The 20,770-nt window shown below is 49.7% G+C and overlaps 4 protein-coding genes across 4 annotated transcripts; 1 reads left to right on the top strand and 3 right to left on the bottom strand.

The window, feature by feature from the left end:
* Window positions 1–735: 735 nt before the first annotated feature.
* Window positions 736–2,342, top strand: LMH87_010565 (uncharacterized protein; the record flags this gene model as incomplete). Its single annotated transcript, XM_056197742.1, has 5 exons — window positions 736–981; window positions 1,034–1,380; window positions 1,451–1,655; window positions 1,709–1,845; window positions 1,901–2,342. The coding sequence occupies 5 exons, from the start codon at window positions 736–738 to the stop codon at window positions 2,340–2,342; spliced, it is 1,377 nt and encodes a 458-aa protein (XP_056054760.1).
* Window positions 2,343–2,500: 158 nt separating this feature from the next.
* On the bottom strand, window positions 2,501–3,565 carry LMH87_010564 (uncharacterized protein; the record flags this gene model as incomplete). The annotated part of the gene is made up of 3 exons (XM_056197741.1): window positions 2,501–3,259; window positions 3,324–3,419; window positions 3,488–3,565. The coding sequence occupies 3 exons, from the start codon at window positions 3,563–3,565 to the stop codon at window positions 2,501–2,503; spliced, it is 933 nt and encodes a 310-aa protein (XP_056054759.1).
* A 381-nt stretch (window positions 3,566–3,946) lies between these two features.
* Window positions 3,947–8,125, bottom strand: LMH87_010563 (uncharacterized protein; the record flags this gene model as incomplete). The annotated part of the gene is made up of 5 exons (XM_056197740.1): window positions 3,947–5,249; window positions 5,297–5,618; window positions 5,769–7,177; window positions 7,228–8,042; window positions 8,099–8,125. The coding sequence occupies 5 exons, from the start codon at window positions 8,123–8,125 to the stop codon at window positions 3,947–3,949; spliced, it is 3,876 nt and encodes a 1,291-aa protein (XP_056054758.1).
* Window positions 8,126–15,791: 7,666 nt separating this feature from the next.
* On the bottom strand, window positions 15,792–16,334 carry LMH87_010562 (uncharacterized protein; the record flags this gene model as incomplete). The annotated part of the gene is made up of 1 exon (XM_056197737.1): window positions 15,792–16,334. The coding sequence occupies one exon, from the start codon at window positions 16,332–16,334 to the stop codon at window positions 15,792–15,794; it is 543 nt and encodes a 180-aa protein (XP_056054757.1).
* Window positions 16,335–20,770: the final 4,436 nt, after the last annotated feature.

Genomic DNA, 20,770 nt, shown 5'->3' with positions numbered 1-20,770 from the left:
GCCAGCAAGTATCACACAAAAAGCATCTTCAGCGCGCGGAAACTTTCACGGCTTGGCGAGCCCACACGTCGCTCGGGCATTGCGAAAATCGCGAAACACCGAGATTACCTTCTAATTACGTGCCCAGTGGCCTCAATATAATTTTTATTGATCTTCATGATGCGTATGGGTGCTGCCATAACTGTACACAAGAGTCGACGTGCAGTCTCCAAGTTGCCCAGGTAGGCAATGGGCCGTCGGCTTGTTAGTGCAGCGTGGCGTCGTAGGATGGACTTGGCAAACGGAAATACCATCTTCTCAGGGACAATATAGTTCTGACCGGGCCACTACCCTTGCTCAATGGGGCTGCACGAGGCCTCAGCCGTGAATGGCGCTCGATGAAGATCCTCTGAGCGAGCACAGTGCGGGACACTAAAAAGGTACTTACAGGGTTTGAGCCGCGGCTGAGCCTTGGCTGCACAGCGACTGTAAGCTGCATATCGGCGGTGTCTATTTATGGAGATATCGCCGGAGATATTGCAGAACGAAATTAAGTCTCCGAAGAGGTTGTGTGGTACAGCTAGTCGGTTAGGAAACTATATCGAGGACGCTGTTGTGGAATAGGACTAAAGGACTGGGCCGCATGTAAGAGACCCCGACGAGAGTTCCAATTTGTCTGGCCATCCTGTACCTCACGCCGCAAAAGGACTTTGAGATTTCGAGTCCATTAAATTTCACTTCGTGATGTTTTATTCAATGACGCGTTCACTCGCTGCTGCAGTGGTTCTATTTGCGGCTGCTGTTCCAGTGCATTCACTGCAGCTGTGGAAGACTCCTGGCGAGATTCCCAGTACCGTTCCGCCACCTTGCCGCATCGCTCTCATAGGGGACATCAAGTGCAGCCCACGGCTGATTCGAGGCAGCGAGATACAGGCACCTGGCGCGCTTGACCCAGCGTTTCTGACTGAGTACTGCAAGAAAGAATGCGGCGAATCACTTGACGTGAGCTACACGATAATGTTGACACAGCATTTATAATAACGGCCAGCAACAGAGTTATGCAAAGAAAGTCAATGGCAGCTGCGGCTGGAAGGCTTACGATTGGGGTGATGGGTTTGATCGCTCCGGCAACTCAATCGCACAGACTCTCGTCTGGAATCATGAGGTTGCCTGCCTCAAAGATCAAAAGACTGGCAATTTTTGTGTTCCGATTATTGCCGGACACAAGGCCAAAAAGTGCGATGATTGTACACTGCGATATCTTTCCTCTTTTGTTGACGTGGAAATGGCACCTGATCTCATAAGCGAGACGCAGTTCAAGGATTTGCTCAAGGAGTGCTCAGCTGATCCATCCAGCTATCCCATCGCAACGAGAACTCTGGGTGAACCGAACGGACCAAAGTAAGTTGATTTATTGGCACTTGGACGCTTTTAATTCGCTTCTTTTGTGACTACTTCTCATGCGAACAAGGGAGACAACCGCGCCAGCGCCGCACCAGAGGCAATGTCTGGGCAAAAATTACACAGTCACCGCGTCCGACACCTGCAAATCAATTGCTGCGAGCAACAACATAGCAATCGATCGTTTTCTTTCCGAAAACAATCTTGATGCCAAATGCGAGACACTCAAGACTGGCGACAAGGTGTGCATCGGGTCTAGCTGCAAGCTCCAGGAGGTGAGAAGACCTGTTTTACTGGTGCGCTTTACGTTCTAACAAGAGGATCGAAGGTCAAAGCAAACCAAACCTGTAATGATATCCTGCGCGATCAAAAGTTCACCATCGTGGAGCTTCATGCCTGGAACCCAATCCTTTACTCCGACTGTGGAAATTTGGACTCTCTCGTCGGCCACCCCATCTGCATTTCGTGAGTCTCGAGAGCCTCAACTCACAACAATAGTTCTAATGAATGCATGTTTCAGCCCCCCTGGAACAGATCACTACGACGTAAATGGAACTGTAACCTGGACTACCGGCCCAACCCGACCACCTACTGGCACATGGGCTCCGCTGCCCACGACAGGTCGACCAGCCGGCAACGAATCGATTCCAGTCGTCATCACAGACGCTCCCACCCAGACAGCTTCCGGTAACGCAACCGCAACTTCCGAGTGGGACCAGATCGTGACAAATTGCCCGGTCTCCGACGATGTTCTTGAAGCTGGCTTTGACTGGGAGATGCTCTCAGATGAGTGCTCGGAGATGCTCGAGCCGTACTGCACCCAGCCTCTGCCGGGAACAACCTACCCAGCAAGCACTGCATTTCCAAGTAGCTGTCTTCCAAGTGTTATCTTAGGCCTCGGGAATGGAACTGCTGCGGCGGCAACGGCGGGCAATGCGACGTTGCCGAAGAGGCGTTTTTGAGCTATTCGCTGGTCGCGCTGGTCCGGCTTTACAACATCCCCAAGAAGCAGCAATTAATAGTACCTGGACATTCGATACTTTATGTTTTAAAGTGGTAATGGAATTATATTGTGTAACTAGCTATTACCCGGACGTCGTGTGCGGCTCGGCACGGCCCATTAGTTTGAACCATACTCAGATTCTGTTTCCCATTCAGCATCAGAACCTTCTTCTGCGGCCTTATGCATAGATTTTGAGGGCCTCTTGATCTTTGCTTTGGATTTGGACCTCTTCTTAGCTTCGGAACGAGAAGCTTTGAATTCGTCGAGACACTTTTCTTCCACAGCCTCAGCCATGGAGTATCCGTCCGAGAACATGGCTGTCATTCCCACCAACTCTTCAGGTTCAAGCTTGCTCACCAGTAGAAGTTGCCCAGAACCATCAAACCATAGCACATTCACAAAACTTTGCAAAACGCTCTCCTTGTCTGCCACGTATATCAACGTCTCCATGCGGTCAGAGAGCGCCGCCAAGTTCTCAGACTCGGCTGGCCCTGTACTTCCGCCCCGGCGCCCGACGGAAAGTGCGCTGTTGTGATCAAACAAACCCGGCAGACGCTCAATAATGCGTTCACGAAGTGCCTTGATGTCCCCATTGATGTTGTATACGTTCTCGTCGCTTAATACCATTTCCACATCAACGCCATCGCCGCCCACTTCGCACCGCCATTCCAGCTCACAATACTTCTGGTGAAGCGACTCTTCATAGCATGTCGGTATCCAGATCGGATCTCCAGGGCTGCCGAGCTGACTCAAATTTCTTTCTCTTATGCTCTGGAAAGGTTTGAGTACTCGCTCAATGTTCGAGGCTATGAGAAGCGACTGCTCGCCACCATCGGGCCCGTCTCGTCTAACTTTCATTGCCTTGTCTTTGTACGGCTATTGGGACAAAAAGTCAGGCGAAGATTCAGAATGGAAATTCTTTGCATAAGATTAGGCGTACCTGACGAGCGTTTACGGAGCTACCAAGGTATTCCTTCACAAGCCCACGCCACTGGGCCTCATCTGCCACGCCAGACAGTTCATAATTCCAGTGGTCCTGTAACACATGTTAGGCGCCTGCGATGATATTGTGTTCGCTAGCCAAAAGTATTCTGGTGAACTGACCAGAGCATAGTGATCGAATGCTATTGCGCCCCACGCAGCAACTGCTATTAAATCCTCGCCCAACGATTCTGATCGCATTGTCCTAGGCTGTTTATGAGTTGCGTGTTTGAGATGAAGGCCACTTCCCGCTGTGAACGAGCGAGCGAGCGGCGAACCCCCTCTGGCCCCTCAAGTACAGCAACAGGCAGACAGGGCCAGGGCCTTTCCTCTTAGTGTGGTGGAGACTGCAGCTTGCAGGCTTGGCGGCGTCGGAGACTTTATAAAGAATAATTGTGACATGACCCATAAAGAACAGGGAGTCGAACAATAAGGAACGGAGCTGAACGCCCTGTGGTGGCGCCATCCGGCGTATACTAAACATGGTAATGACCAGAACGAGAATATGTGTTTGGGCTGCGCTGATTGCAAGTCTGTACCACTATTTTCAGACAAGAAAGAAAAGAGAAAACATTGCTGTCGCTAAGCTTGCTTCATTGCCAATTCGATTCGGCCAGCATCGCCACTCTTTTGCACCATGTCCCAGAATAGTCCTTGGTTTGCCATCAGCTGCACAGGGGGGCCAAACTCTGCCACCTCGCCGTCGCTCATGACAAGAACATTATCGAAGTCGGCTACTGTTAGAAGCCTGTGGGCGACGACAAGAATTGTTGCGTCGTTGAATTCATCCCGAATAACTTGCTGCATCGCTGCATCTACTGCACCATCTACAGCGCTGGTGGCCTCGTCCAATATAAGGATAGGGCACTTGCGAAGCAGCGCTCGCGCCATGCAGACTAGTTGTCGCTGGCCATAGGAAAGATTTTTCCCTCCAGCCTGAATTTCCATATCAAGATTTGTGAATTTCCCACTCTTATTGTCTTCACCTGTAGAAGCCACGAGATGCACTCGGACGAGCGCTGCAACCAATGATTCGTCGCTTTTGCTGCCATCCGGATCGACATTCGATCGAAGAGTTCCTGAGAAGAGGAACGGGTCTTGAGGTATGAGACTTAGTACCTTTCTAAGTCGTTCCAGCTTTATTGCTGCGATATCGAGGCCATCGATGGAGATTGTACCCGAAGTTGGCTTGATGAAGCGAAGAAGTGCATTTGTCAAGCTCGTCTTTCCAGCTCCGGTACGGCCAACGATACCCAGGCGTTGGCACGGTTTCACGGAGAAGCTCACATTATTGAGTGCCGGTCGCGACGAGTTATCATAGCTTAAAATCAAGTCCCGCACCTCAATACTTGCAGATTCCGGCCAGCACGCTCCTGGCTCGTCTCCCTCTTGGCTCTCTGTCTCGACAGAGGCGAGGCTGGCGATTCTGCCAATGGTCCGATTCAGCATGTTTTGGACGTTGAAGCTACCGGTCGCGCCGCTCAGAGCACTTTGGAGCTGAAGTGCGAGGCTGATAATCAACCCTGTCTTTGCTGCATCCGTACCCTGGTACACGAGCGCGGCCGCTACCGCAGTAACAAACACCGCGCCTAAGGATCCAAGTCGAACAGCAAGCCATTGTTGCCCGAGGATGAGGTGTAAGCCCAGTTTAGCCCCCCGGTCGAGAAGACCATTCATCTGTTCAATGTATAGACTCGTCCTATTGAAAGCTCTGATAGTCGCCAAGCCGCTCGCAACCGATGTAACGTGCTCCAGAATCGGTCGAAGTGACTGGTCAATGAGTCCAAGGAGCTGGCGAGAAATTTCAAGTTGCTGCGTGGCGACTTTTGCATACACAAATATTATGGCAATGCTTAAAAATATCGACTGGGGAGCATACAAAAAGCTGACGAGTGTTAGTCTGCGTCTAAACTCTTGTCGGAAGTTCCTTACCTGGTAATCAAGATGAAGACCAAATGAATGACGCTTCCTAACAGATTGTGAATTGTTTGAGTTGTTTTGTTGTCCATGGAGTACATATCATTCTCGAGAGTCTGGATCATTTCTCCTAGCGGCATGCTATCGATCCACGAGAGCGGCGCAAAGAGAACACTGCTGAAGAGCCTCTGGAAGAGCGAATGCGAAGCACGCAGACTCATGCTTTGCAGTATGAGCGATCTGAGTTCCACGACAATGGTGGAGCTCAAGGAGAGTGCCAAATATATTCCGATATTGGCAGCGATAGCAGAATCTACTTCGTTCAAGTCTGCTCGTGCTGTCCATCGTGTTAGCCACCAAGAGCCACTATTAGCGACCGCGCGAGCTAGAAGAGTGACCAATATTCCGGTAGCCAGTGGACGAAAACCCCCACTGGCCCATATATAAGCCAAAAAGACATCTTTTCCGCTCAACGCAGCCAATTTACCTCGCTTCAAACTAGGAGTTTCTGCCGATGCAGGTATTTCGTCAAGGTTTGCCACGGATTTCTCTTTCTCTCCGTGTTGGCCGACCTTCCGGGTGTCACCGGAGCTGGGATCTAGAATCTTTCCGACGGCTGTACCATTTCCCACAGTAACATGGTACTTGGCGGCCAGGAGACACACGTCCGGACTATGAGTGACCAGTATGACAGTGCGCCCTCGCGCCAAGCCACCAGTCAACGCCTGCTCGCAAATGTGCTTTGCAACGTGCGTGTCAACAGCGCTCAGCACATCGTCGAGTATAATAGTTTCCGCATTTGAGTAAAAGGCTCGAGCGAGAGCCACCCGCCATTTTTGCCCACCGCTTAAGAGTGCTCCGTTCAGGCCTGCAACAGTCTGGTCGCCCATTGGCAGGACGGCGAGGTCCTTGTCCAAAGCGCATGCCTGCAACACCTTTCTGTAGCGATCCGCGTTGTAATGCGACCCAAATAAAATATTGTCAAGTACAGTACAGTTGTCAACCCACGGTGGCTGCGAGACTATAGCAGTGCTTCCTGGTGCCACATCGGCTTGCCCGTCGCTAAACACAAGCTGTGTAGCTGGTCGCAAAAGACTTCCCGTGCTAAGGTCGGCCTCGTCGAGGAGCCCAGCCATCAACAGACTTTTGCCTGAGCCGGTACTGCCTGTTACTATGCTGAGCTCGGCTCGAGGGAAACTCAGATTGAGATCGCGCAACGTAAAGCTCGAGGACTTGTATAAATCGCCAGTGGGTCGGTCCCAGTGGAGGTCAGCGTTTTTCAGCTGCAGGGCGTCAGAAGGCTCTGCCGAAACCTCTCTTTCCGGTTCTTGTAAATAACGTTGAAGGCGCTCATAACTTGACCAGGAGACGCGGGCCTCAGTAAGGCGCGAGGGTAGCTCCTTGAATGCTGCGTGGAGGCTGCTGAACAGATTGAGAGAAAGAAACGCAACAGAGGAGCCGAGATTCCCAGTCTCGTATGCATGTGTAGACAGAGATAAAGATGCCAATAGAACAGGGCTTAGATTCAAGACCAGACTCAGCATAGCCATTGCAACACCAGCATTCCACATTTGCTCCAGCTCTGACTCCCTCGCAGACGTCAATCTCTTCTGCCACATCTGCTCCACAGACGACAGACGAATGTGGCGAAGACTTTGCAGGGCTTCTGAAATGAGATTTGACACGACAGAGTGGGCTTTAGTTCTTTTTGATCTCGCTTCTCGATGCTTTTTCGATAGCACTGTCGAAAAGGGTGTGAGTAGCAGGGACGCTACACTGCCCACTAAGACGCTCTTCATGCCTAGAAGCCGCGCTAGGTAACTGACGTCTAAAACCAGCTTGAATGCAACCATAAGAAAATGGTGAGTATGAGCGCAAGCATTCGCAGTTTCCATGCTAACTCTGTAAATTAGCTTTGGTCCTGTGTAACGCGTCGGTGTTCATACCAATCGTTGGTGATGGCTTCTGTTAAGGATAGCTTCTCCCGTGGAGCGGAATCGCCCCCCTTTGCGACCTTTGGGGAAGAACTTTCACTACCCAGCTTCCTTCGGGTCGTCTTTTCAAGAACAAAAGTTTTCAGCAAACCTTCAATCGGGATCTGCAGTCTCATCTGAGTGACCCAGACCAGCCAGCTTTTTGAGAAAGCCTCCACGAGTAACCCGAGCCCGAGACCTAGCACCCACGCCCATGCAACGAAGAATTCGGGCTGCACCTCTAGGGCCTGGAGTAACTTGAAAAGCGCGAAGCGACTGCCAAACTGAGATGATGCAGTGACAAAGACGAGCATCCATTGTCGCAGAATTGTTGGCCAGAAGGCTAGTATCAGCTGTTGCCAAAAGTCGCCGCTTCCTCTACCACTCTCGAAGATTTGCTTCACTGTCCGAATTCGCGATAGATGCCCAACTTCTGGTAGGTCGCTCAATTTCATGCTGGCGGGCGCAATTGCTCCAGCCTGATGAAACGGCCCCCAAGCAAAGGTCAGTCTATCCAGAAGTGAGACAGAAAATTGGCGATCGAGCATTTTGTCGTGATGCATAACTGATGGGCGCCTGGCGATCGATAAGCTCGCCACCAGAATAACTAGCAGCAAACAGATTTCAGCGTAGTTCGACAGAAACTTGTGTCCCGTTTCAAGCTTGAGCTCGCACAAGACCGACGGCAAGCTGAAAGCCGCCGAGCAAGCTAGCCTTATCCCATGAGTGTATCGCTCAACGAATCCAGATGCAATCGTAAGAACAAGCGCCTGCATCGATAGGAGAGCCTAACTTTTATGAGTCTATGCCGCCATCTGTCTACTGTGAGATAGATTATACATACCCAATTGAGAACCGAAACCCATCCCATGTCGCTATGCGGGGCCAAGCTGCTCTGCAAAGAGAAAAAGCCATGCGTGGCGATCGATATTCCTGCGACAGTCGCGCCGCTTACGATTAGCCTTGGGACCACAGCCCTGCAGAACGCCTGCGAGCTTTTTGTTGCTTCGCCATCTTCATCGCTATAGATTTCCTGTGAGCTTCCTGCAAGTAGCGTGCGCAAAGATCGTATCAGAGTAAAAAATGACAAAACGGATACTGCTGCCGTTCCAGCGATCAGTGCCAAGTCGACTGCTTCGTGTCCCGATAGGTGGTATGTTCGTGACCGGATACTCGCCATGGTAAAACACAGCGAAACGCTAGCAATGCAGGCCTTTGTCGTCCTTTGTCGGCCAGGACCAAAACTACGTTTATCAATAATACCTCGACCCTGACGACCAGGCTCGCGTATGAGTCAAACTTCGTAGCTCAAGCCACATGCAATAGAATTGGATCATGGAGCACACAACCTGTTGCTACTGGTTGAATTCGACCGATCTAATCCCCTGCCAGCGCATTCCAGGACCAACAAGGCTACCCTGCACACTAAAAAAAAGTTCCCCCGCCGCTGGAGCTGCTAGCATCCCAAAAAGGGAAGAAATAGAAAGGCGGAGAGCAAAATGTACAGTAATTGCAAAGAAGGAGCGTGGTATATTTGGGTGGAAAATGGAGCACGACCACAACAACATCAATTAGCGTGTCGTAGAACTACATCAGGCGATCTGAGTCACCGTCGTATAAGCCGCGGGGAACCGCCGCCGCATCAGCGGGTCATGTTGTCGAATTTGGGGAAAAGACACGCCCGCAAGTCAGGGACTTTTGTCACATCCCTTGTGAGAGCCAAGGGTAAGCACGATGGCATCGCCCAGATTTCTATCCGCAGGTAAGTAGTTTGGTAGTGAGCGTAGCGGCTGAATTTTCAGCCTCTAAAGAAAGCTAAACTATGCTTGCTTAAAGTAGATATATTTTTCAAATCAAATATATATAACTAAACTGGATTGAAAAGTATTGTACAGTAATAATAATGATACCATAATTTATAATGATTACTATTCAAGTAAAATAAATACGTGCGACGTTTAGACGAGCTCCTCAGAGTCCGGCAGCTCGACCACATTCAATGTCTGGTGGAGAGTCGGCCAACACAGCTGGGCCTGAGACGGGCGGCCTTGTACATGTATAGAGCTATTAAGACCTCTACCAGAAGAATTTTGATCCATTGGCATGCCCTGGTAGCTGTATTGATTCAGGCTCGTGTATGAAATGGCACTGCACCAAGGCCTAGGCGTGGCAATCTGGGTCAACGCAGTAGGTCGATTGACGTACAACTCTTCTTGTCGTAGTGGATGTGGTCGTTGCGCTTCTGCTTTATGATGATCTAGCGACACTGTCGCTTTACTTTGCCCAGCCGCTGCTCCCTTACTCATTGGTGTATCTGAAAAACATTCAGGACCACACGGATTGGCCATGTAAAGTGGTTGCTGAAGAATTGGCCAACGTAGCTGGACCTGAGATGAAGGGTCTTGGACACACTTCAAGCTATCCGGACAGTCGCAGGACGCACCATGGTCCAAGGCCGTGTTCTGGTAATGACCGTTACTCATGTCGGGGTATGAAATGACTGGATACCAAGGCCAAAATGTAGTAGTCAAGATAGAAGAAGTCTTGACCACGCCTGATTCGGGTATTCCCGTGTCTGGGATGTCGTTGCTGCCACCAAGATGTACTTTATTATCGTGCGTAAGTAGGTTGCTATCGAGGTAGACTTTTTGGCGGTGGTACTCGACGGCACAATTGAGCTCCTTTTTGTGCACACGACGGTGACGGGCCAGGGAAGAAGACTAGTGGGTAGATTAGCTTCGCAAACTGTAGCATATTGAGGCACTCTGGGACAGCTGGCACACACATCAGAGAACCTTTTGCCGCAACCGATCTGCTCACATTGATAAGGCTTCTCCCCAGTGTGGGTTCGTATGTGCACAATCAAGGCACTCTTCTGAACGAAGCTCTTGCCACAATCAGGAATACTGCAATGGAAAGAGCGCTCATTGGTGTGTATCTTATAATGCCGCTGGAAATCTGCCTTGCGCTTGAATACCTGTAGTTTCGGCCGCCAGTTAGCATGAGTGTCGGAGGGTAGAGGGCTGCGTTACTAAGGAGCAATAGACCTTTCCGCAGTCCTCCCACTCGCATACGGAAGAGTGAGTACCGGATTTACTCTTTAGAGTCCCGTTGAAGTCCATTGACGGTTTGAGTAGAGAGTAAGCCCTGCACACATAGGGTTAGTACTCGGTATATACAGTAGATGTATACAACTGTTTAAATCCAAGTGAACCTCTGTTATAGACTACGTTCTCGAACTTCTGATTCTGATTAGGCCGTGGGGCTCAGATGGTCCGTTGCATTCTACCGTTGGCGCTAGCTGATTTGTGCGCCACGAGTCTGTGCCGATAAAGACCTCGTGCTCTTTTTAGAGTACAGCTACTAGCAGCTTCGACCAACTAATTATATAGCAGGGCTCTGTTAATGTAACTTGAACAAGGTACTGAAGCTTTTGAGATCTGCCGAAGGCTAGCTATATCTGATTATGTTGCGAAACACATGGCTCCCACTGTCTTACTTTCGGAGTCAGTCATTCATTCTTCCAACGATTTCACATACGAGGATCCACATGGTGCGTCTGTAGATAAGAGAAGCTATAATGCATTGAGTCAAAGCCATGGAAAATCCGCTATTCACCTCGGTGCCGTTGCGGCCGGAGAGGCTTTCATATCCTAGTTTGCATCAAGAGGGCCCTGGTTGCAAGGATGCACGCATAGTCAATCAATCTTCCAGGTATACACTACTGCAATAAGCCTATACGCGGAATTTACCGTAATTACTTGCCTTGAAAACTGTCTTCGGCTAGAAAAGAATGTCTCTTGCGTTCTTAGCCACGGTAACCTCTAGAATGCAAGATACTGTAGCTGTCCAACTGCTTGTGCAGGGTAGAGTACTAGACAAGATTATCATAGATTTCCCGCGTGGTAAATGTTTTGCATAATGATTGATCGCTGACAGCGGGGTCGCGCAGTCATTGACCGGGGTAAGACGCCAACCTCACATGTTACACCTTACGGCCATGATGGTCCGCTACCGAGGTTTGGTTTCTGCAGGCAGTACTGTATGAAATGTGCTCTTGTTCATCATGGTGGGTTTGGCTTGATGTCATGGTACCCACGCTTTGTCGGCATCGAGGCGAGCACCGTATCTGCACACCACGGTACAAGACATGCTATTTTCTTCTGTAAACATCATAAATTTCATAAACTTCATTCTTTACAATTACTAGTTAATGCATACTAGCTAGCCTATTATACATATCAGTATATAAACGTGAGCTTCACTAGCACTTCTAGTGCTTAGGGTGAGTATAATTCTGACTTCAGATTCTCATTAAGTTGGACAATGAGAAAGCTCTGCACAATACTATTCCCTGTCACTAGTGCACAATGCCTACACAGTTTAATTAACCCTGTGTTATGTTTATTTATCATATCCAGTGAGAAATCTTCTGGCTCTCTGAATATAAGCGACGGTTGAAAAGACACCCATAGGTGGGAAAATTAGGCTGTGGCTCGTATGCCCGCATGCCGAATCAATGTGCTCCCCTGGTGACATTCTCTGCCGCTAGCGTTACCAGGGTTGTGCGGCAACGATGGTGGCAAAACCCTGACGCTGAGCGAGAAGAGAAAACTAAAAGTCCAAGAGGCTGAAGTTGACGCGTAATGGACCCAAAAAAAGTTCAATGTAGACTTCACCCTTATATCCATTTCGTTACACCAACTATTGTCGGATCGTTATTCAATTTCCAAGCATAATAATACGTGAATCTCCACGGCCCTCCATTCCCCACCGAGCTTCTTCTCAGTTGCCAGGCTCTTAAGCCCTAGTGGCCTTGTTCATTTATACATTTATAGATGCTGAGGCTCCAAGCTACCACTATCTACCGACTTTTCTCGCAGCTAACATGGGCCAAGCTAAGCCACTACTAGCACCAACGAATAGGTATCAGACTGCCACCCGAATACGCCTCGGCGACCGGGTGGCGATCTCTCTGCTCTTAGTTCACTGATTCAACCCAACAGCCCTTGACCAGCGGCAATTGCCCGAGCTGCCGATACTACCTTATCCAGCATGTGGAGCTTTCTCCAATGAGAGTAGCCATTTCTGTGCTGGTTGAGGCCATGCTACTGGAGGCCGTGATAGTCTGGCATGCTATATTATACAAATAGCCGTTTAAAAGCCACATTGCTGATCCCCATGCGCGTTTACTGGAATATTTTCTCTGCTCCGCCGACAAGGAGGTAGCCCGCGGCCGGGGCGGACGCCCGGGACAGGCCTTGTTTTCACCGTGTATGTGCTGCGGGGACTTGTTTCAGCCAGTGGTTACACTGTAGTTAGGGAGGCTCGGGCCGGACCGAGCACAAAATACGGTTAGTAAAGGAGTGGCAGGGATGTTTAAGAGAAATTTGTGTCATGACGCAATTTCCATACTCTAAGCTAGTATGTGAAAACTGGTGAACCGATATACTTCCTACTGTCGATGTATAGGACTGGAAACGCGGCGATTTATTTGGGATGATTGCTTGAAAGACTGCATCAACTACTAAAGGAGACGGCTAGTAAGCTCATAAGGCTGATTACTATGTCTAGTGATCTTGGTACTCTTAGTTACAATACCGTTTCTGCGCATTGACCTCGACACTGATCTGCGAGGTAACATGCTAGTGAGCCGTGTGTAATTGCCGGCCGCACGTGCATTCTGTGGTTCACGCATTCCAGGAGGTTGAAGCATCTCGTCCCGAATATTCAGCTACCACTCGGCGTTTTATGTGTAGTAAAAATAGCAGATACGTGGGTCCAGCCAATTTAATACTTGCATCTCGTTTAAGCCTGTGTCAGGCCATTGTGCACGTACTCAACCCGCATTCCCCATTTGATCGAGCCGCCGTTGAGCTTACCGTGGCACCAGTACAGCTAGTGACAAGAATCCTACTGGGAACAACATGTTGACCATGAAGGATGCAGGACCACTAGCCTAGGCGATACTGGGTAGCATTGCGTAAGACAACTTTGACTGAAGGTGAGCGCCGGTCTTCGGCGGGCACCATCTTAGTTCCATGTTGCACTGAATGCGCCAGTGATCGGAGGGATCTGCACTATTTCCTGAGGCTCCCCGCGGCTATGACAGGTGGAACAATAATGCACAAGTAGCATAATGTAGTCGGCTGTCACTACACATGCCTGAAACGTTACATTGCGAAGAACACACCGAGATATCACGATAAGGCTATAGATCCAATCCCTGCTCGTAGGGCGCTATATAGACTTATTCGGCTAAGTATCATGAGTTTACAAATATACTTGCTTTATTCCTCTTTTAAATCTTTCTACAACGACCTATTCTATCAAATTGATGCTTATATAACGATTCTCGATCAAGCGGCAAACCCCGAGCCATACTTAGCTCAAAACCCATGCAGTGACTGGAAGAAGGGGTTGGAACTTTGTGATTAATGAGGTTGAGTACCAAGCGGATTCACTGGTAAAGAAGTTGTTCCAAAACAGAGTGGCTCAGCAAATATATCGTAAGTAACAATGGCACCCGGGCGAGATACTACACAACTATACTGACAAAATGTTGAGGCGCTTCTATGAAGCAAAGACTCAAGGATCTATACATCATTTACCGGCAAGAGCGGAAAAAGCACTTATTTTCGAAAGAACAAAACTCTGTTGTCATGGCCTATCACAATAACAGTCCGCTGTCTGAAGACCCCGGCTCTTACTGGGAAACCATGTCGAAACTTCTCAGTGGTACAAACGGTGCTTCATGGGATGCAGCGTTTGCTAATAGACAATACGAGCAAGCTCCGAGGATGAGCCTTGTGCCTTCTACTATATCTTCAGCCGAATGGCAACATCGTCACCTGTATTCCACCGTTAGTGCTACATCCAGAAATAATCGAGGCAATTATTTCACTAGTTGCACCGCTTATAGAGCCCTATATGAATCTGCTGATGTACAGTCCTCAGAAGTTGGAGAGAGCCCCTTGGATATACAGTACATCGAAACCTGTCGTTCATCTCTCGATACTGCAAAGGATCTAAGTATTGGATTAAACAAGCGCGGGAATGTGTCACTCGTTACCTTCCCCATCGACCCTAGACCCAGGGCAGACAATTCAACTCAAAGAAGTTGTTCCTCGAATTATATACTTGGTCCCGAGGCTTGGGCGGGCACACCCCTTTTGCCTAGATTCGTCATGGCTGCGGAGGCACCCGGTGAAGGCGTGTGCTACTTCTACGATGACGGAAGCCACTGCCAGACGACGATCGAAGGCAAAGAAGTCAATGCGTGGTTGGGAGTCACCAAGGCTGGTAAGCCTCGAAGAAGACTTGCCATAGCCTGCAAAGGATGCCGAGAGAGAAAGATCAAATGCGATCCTGGCGTCCCACGCTGCAAGCAGTGCGACAAATTCGGTCGCGTCTGCAAGTTTGAGAATGTGTTAGTAATCTGTTTTGCATTAATCAACTCCAAAAAAACTGACTCCAGAATCCTAGCCGATCCGGGAGAGTGCCTAGTGGACGACCCTATTCAGTACCAGCTTCTGCGTTGGCGCCATGGCTCACGACTGTCTAGGATGGCCATTGATCCATTGTCGGTTCTAACTATGCCATTTGAAACAGAGTACAGTTTTGTTTTCACAGGGCAGAGGGCTAATTTACAGAGAGGACAGCTTGGAGCGAGCATTATGGGACTACGCAGTTTATATCGCTTTCGGAGAAAAGCGAGGAACTACAGATATAAGCTAAATGACTCAAACAAATCAAACTGTACCAGGTCGGGTTGTTTTCTTCGAATTGTTGCAGATCTAAAACCAAATTGCAGATGATTTATTTATCTGCAAGTCTGGGCGCAGCGGCGGGAGACAATAAAGCGCGACAGTGTCGACCCTGCGAATAGAATGACAAATCTCTCTGCTCTCAACCATCCCCACATGACTTTTGTGTTTGAGGGAAAGGACATTTGCTTCTTTTCATGGCTTTATGTAAGGGACTGATGCAAAAATAGCAAGCATAGCATAGCACTGCATGCAGTGGCTGAGTTGATACGAAAATACGAGCCTCCATCGGCTACTCCTCTCATCTGGGGTAAAGTATCCAATTGATCAGAGCGTTCCAACTATGATCTCGAGAAATCTTCGAATCGGACCAAGTCTTGGTGGACCAGACCAAAATCAACGCAGGGAACTATCCAGATCACTCGTTCGCAACACGGCAGGTTGCTTTGGGCCTTTGATGGGATGCTAGACGACTAAACTCCAACTTTTATAGAGGGAGGGACGGCGCGCCGGTAACAGTGTACCCCTGTCACCGTCATGGGGCAAAACGGCAAAGTTGTCATTTAACACGTACAGACAAATGGCGAAGTGGTTATGTTGAAGTTGATTGCTATCTCATCCTAGATCAAACTCCCTTTTCTAAGCTTCATTACTAGCTCACCCTAGACCAGACTAACCCTTTGTCTCCGAGAACTGTCTCAACCAGCATAAAATGGGCCCATTGTTGTCGCTAACGGTGGCGCACATGCTGGAAAGGGACCAGCCAAAGGCTTAGGCATTGACGCAATTGCCAGCAGAAAAGTTATCCTGGGCGTCGTCGAAGATGTCGGCGAAGCCCTGGGCCAGTCCCTTGGCAATGCCCTGGTAAGCCTCAGGAACTTTGGAGACGGTGGCGTTGATGAGGCCATTGCCCTTGTCATTGATGGCGCTGATCTGAGTGCCAATAGCCTGGCAGAAGCCGTTCTTCTGCACAATATCCTTCTTGCCCTTGAGGTCGACGAGAAGGGTCTGCGCGTGCTTCATGAGCCCTTCGACAGGAGCAAGAAGACCAAGGGCATCGAATAGGGCAAGACCGGCACTGGCTTGGACAGTAGTGGTACCTGAGCCAATGGTACCCACGAGCTTGTTGGAAGCGGCAAGCACGGGAGCAGCGTCCGTGTTCAAGCCCTTGACAGCCGTGTCAAGACCGTCAATACTGGTCTGGACGCTGTTCAGGACGTCGGTGATGCTCGCCAGACTGCGCTCGATGACGAGGGGCTTGGCGCTGGCAGTAGCAGCGGCAGCAAAAAGGACAACAGAGGCAGTGAAACGCATTTTGACGAAGGTGGGTTATGATGAAATATAAAGCGGTATAGATCTTCAAGAGAGCAGACTGAATAGAAATTCTTTGTTAAGTGGATTGAGTGATGGTGTCTTTTATTTTGGTTGAGGCTGCTCCCACCAACCCTTTATATGCCTTCTTCTTCTTCCACAAATCCTGCATATGCTATCATGTCTCTATCATGCGATGCTTGAGTAGCCCACGCTCTTGCCGCGGCTGAGGAAGAGAGATGCATTCATCATGCTCACGGGACATATGTTCTACTCGATACCTCGCCATGACTTACAAGCTCATGCTCCCGTATCCAAAACTGCCGGCATATTTGGGTCTCGTGTCTCTCAAACAAGCCGAACTCCCACCCCGGGGGCGTAGTATGCATCCGCTGTCTGTGCATCCGCCGTCTGCGCATTTGCCGTCTGTGCGTCTTCTGTCGCTACGCTAGTTCGCTGCGTGTTTAGCTAAAACAGGTGCGTCATAAATCTACCTGTCTGTCTGGATCTGTCCAAGCCCTATACGAAATGTCCCAGGTTAGAAGCTATATAGAACTAGGGCTAAGGCTCTCGTTGCGCCGTCACGACGGGCCAGACCGCAACCGCGCAGTCGCGACCTCCCTGCCAACTGCTGTCCACTCTATCGACAATAGGGATGGTGCGCTCACGATAGCGCAGAAGAAAAGTAGGAACCTTCTCGTCCCAATTCTTTGATTCTTCTTAGAGATCAAATCTATATTAATTCTTCACTCTTAACTTCTATATATCGTCAAAATCCCCGTGGTGGAGCTGTCTCTCGTGGCTTGATGTGAAGGAACTTGTTGGCCGCTACCGCCTGTATTTCCAGTGCCTCATTTACCTGTATCAGGTCCTGTAGATAGCTTATTGTCTCAAATAGAACTGTAGACTTGGGCCATGTTCTTCCCACGAGCCCTGGAATGAGCTCTACAAGGTCGCTAAAACCTTGGTTGATCAATGAACGGCGCTTCTTCTCGTAGCGAATGTGGTTGCTACGCTTCTGCTCTATGGTGACCCTCTTGCGCTGTCGTATGATTTTGCTATATGTAGACTGTATCCCCTTCTGGGTAACTGTATAATGCTCAGCGTTCGATGGTTTCTTCCTGTCGCACTCTTCTGCCTCAGACGGCTTGATCGTGGCCGAAGCCGTGGCAGAATAGGGCGGGCTTTTTTTGGGAGCGGGAACGGGCACGGAACTGGCTATTTTGTCCATGTCGTCTTTTTTGTCCCATTCCCCAAAGTCGGACCTAGTCTCCAGTCCGAGTAGTTTCCCTTGACCGACAGCGACTCTACCCAGGGGAAACCTCAACGCCAAATTAGACATAGAATCAGTTCCCCAGTGAAGCGCTTCCTTGGCAAATGTTTGAGACGAGACCTCTTCTGGCGGATGTAACCAGTCTGCGAAGCAGTTGCTGTTCAGAAATGTTTCCGCATTCTGTAGCATGTCATTCCTAAAGCTGAACAATGACTGGTGACGTGCTTCCGACGAGGGACACCATGATACATGCTCTTCTTCTTTGATCGTACTGATATCGTCTTTGCCACAATGATTTCGAGGCTGCGCTCTAGCATGTGTCTTTACACATCCTGCCGGCCTTGGTGCCGCGGCCAAGCAAGGCGCCCATTGTTGTGGTTCTTCGGCAAACGATGGCTGGCAAGGGAAGAAGGGCACCCAATTCTGTGGCTCCAGAGCAAAGGGTGGCTGAATGGGGAAGAAGGGTACCCAATTCTCTGACTCCTCAGCAAAGGATGGCTGGGTATGGAAGAAAGGTAGCCAATTCCGTGGCTCTTCAGTGAAGGGTGGCTCGGCAGGAAAATTATCTTTGTTGTGGCTCATAGCAGGATGATCCAGCGTGTAATTCACCCGGATTCACTGAAAACCCTATTCTTTGCTTATTTTTTTCTGGTTAACGTTAAATGACACAAAGTTTGAAGATTAAGTACTGACTGATATTGAACCTGGAGCGATCGCATTCAGTAGCTGCGATGGACACGCTGAGGTATAGGCGGTCACTGTATTCGACGCTAAAGGCGTATGTACATCAATGATAGATAGAGATGCAAGATATGGCTGGGTAGAATACAAGACTGAAAGGAAGATATATATCTAGCCCACCTTGTCTAATCCGACACCCTGCGCATGCTGCTGCGACCTCTTAGTCGGTCTTGCTATAGGTCATGATTCATGCGGCTGCTCCCGCCCAGCATGCGACAGGTTTTATTGGCAAGGTTCCAGACAATATATGGCAGGGTAGCGTTGCAAAACTAGAAAGATCAACGCAACAGTTGAGTACATTGACTTAACGGCCGCTTCTAAATTAGCCGAAGTGAGTTTGGCACAGAAAGCCCGCGACTCATCCCGTGGCACCACTTTACTCTCCCTATTCATATCCCACATTTGCCAAGTCATTTAGATATAGATGCAGTTCATTGATTGGCGGTTGTTGAACATTGCAAATCATGTAGTGCTATCACTGGAGAGCGGCCTTGGTTGGTTTTTTGTCGTGCGACGGTAGATTTTGGTAGAAACTGACGTGACCTAGTAATTGCAAGCTCCAGCGCAACATACTTTGGCCCAGCATCTTTGAGAGTAGGCGAATCGATTCGCAGTGGCATGTAGTCTGGTTAATTTACCGCGCAGCCGAAACCGGAAGTGATCGCGATGATGAAACGGTTGCAGCCAAGGTCAGGCCGCTGCGAGAACCTTAGTGCAGCGCACCAGCGTAACAAGATTCAGCCGGTGCTAAAACCCAACAGCTGCGAAAACCCCCGGAAAAAGACTGGAAGTCTCCGAGCGAAACAATTTGGTGCCGTCCTCTCTCGAGTATATGCACCGTCGGCGGCTGCTCGGCGGATACACCAGCTGGTCGCGTCATCCTAGTATTGTATCTTGCCCTCGACAAGGAAAATTCTTTTTGTTTCGTGTGCTTCTTAAGACCACCACCGTACGCTGTGTTATGCTGTGCCACCATGTTTCTCAGAGGCAGCATAGACTCGGGTTGGTAATTGCGGGGTGCGAATGCAAACAGAGACGGAGGGGGCGAACGTAGCTGGTAGCCTTGCTGCCGTTAAACGAGGAAGGCAGACAGCGGACTGTAAGTGCTGAGCGTACGGCTCAGATGACGCCGCTGGGAAGCAGGCTGCGAGACACTCGGAAACTAAATTTCTTGTAACTACTGGAAGCACCTCGGGAAGAGTCAGCCGACAGCAAAGTGTTCTAAAATGACCCGCGCACCATTTAACCACTTCTGTTTGCTATCAAGCGCTCGACCCGCACGTTAGCTCCGCGGCGCGCGATGCAGCGCCGAAGTGTGAATAGAGATTGGCCGTAAATTGGAGAATTTGAGACACTGAGAATCTGTATTTGGGCTAGCGATGGCCATAGAAAATCTAGATAAATGATTGTGTACTCTGATACAGCTCCATACCCGCCCACGGCCGCGCAGCATCTTTGCTGTAGCTAATTCCAAGCCAAATGCTACCAGTTCCAACGACCGATGGACCAGTAGCGGCCGCGCCTTCGGGTCTCTTCCGTGCAAATTAGAGTCGAAAGCGATAAAATAGTCATGCTGCATTCAATTGAGCGTGGAAGTTGCGGCTTTACGGCTCAGCCGCAGACGTAGGAGTCGTCCTGGGCCGTCCATACCAGGAGTGGCCACCTTCTGTGTGAATAGAATGCACGGGCCAACCGTGATACCAAGAGTGGCCGCCTTCTTCTTGAGCAGGTTCAGGCTGAGCGGCTGCTCCGGAGTCTCTGCTTTTGCCATCTTGCGCGATAGGGACGGGGGTGGGCAGGCTCGGCGCGATATACCAAGAGTGGCCGCGAGGCATATGGGAGTCTGAGGCTGCCCGATACTGCGTATCCGGAGTATCAGTAGGCTGCGGATACCAGTTATCACCAACGCTGTGACCAGATTCCGACCCAGGCAGAGGATTAGCCTGACCCAGCCGGGCAAGCGCGGCAGCGTGGACAATAAAAGCCTGGAAACGCATGATAGATGGTGGCTGGCAGATGAAATCAAGTCTGAAGTAGTGATAGATTGTGGATTATCAAGGTCAAGAGAGTATAAAAGGTGAGAAGCTGTTGGGCTCAAAGAAAGTGTTCGCTTGGACGGTCAACGGGATATATATATATACACATATGCACTCCCACACCCTCTCAAAAGATGTCCATACGTAGGCATAACAAGATTATGGGCCCCCTCGTGCCGGAGATTTTTTGAAGCTATACGTACGCCTACACGTAGTTACAACATGAGTATAGGCTGCCACATTCCGGAAAATTCTTTGGCAGTTTTGAGGTTACACGATGCGAGCGGCCAGTCGGCTGCAGCTGCGCCTTCGCTACGCCAGCCTTATACAGCCTGATGCAGCCTAAGCGAGAATAATAGAGTCATTCGCTTGACCAATGCACCTGATTG

This window comes from Akanthomyces muscarius, chromosome 5 (assembly GCF_028009165.1).
Source record: "Akanthomyces muscarius strain Ve6 chromosome 5, whole genome shotgun sequence".
Lineage (NCBI taxonomy): Eukaryota > Fungi > Ascomycota > Sordariomycetes > Hypocreales > Cordycipitaceae > Akanthomyces > Akanthomyces muscarius.
This window is presented reverse-complemented; position numbering and strand designations above follow the sequence as displayed.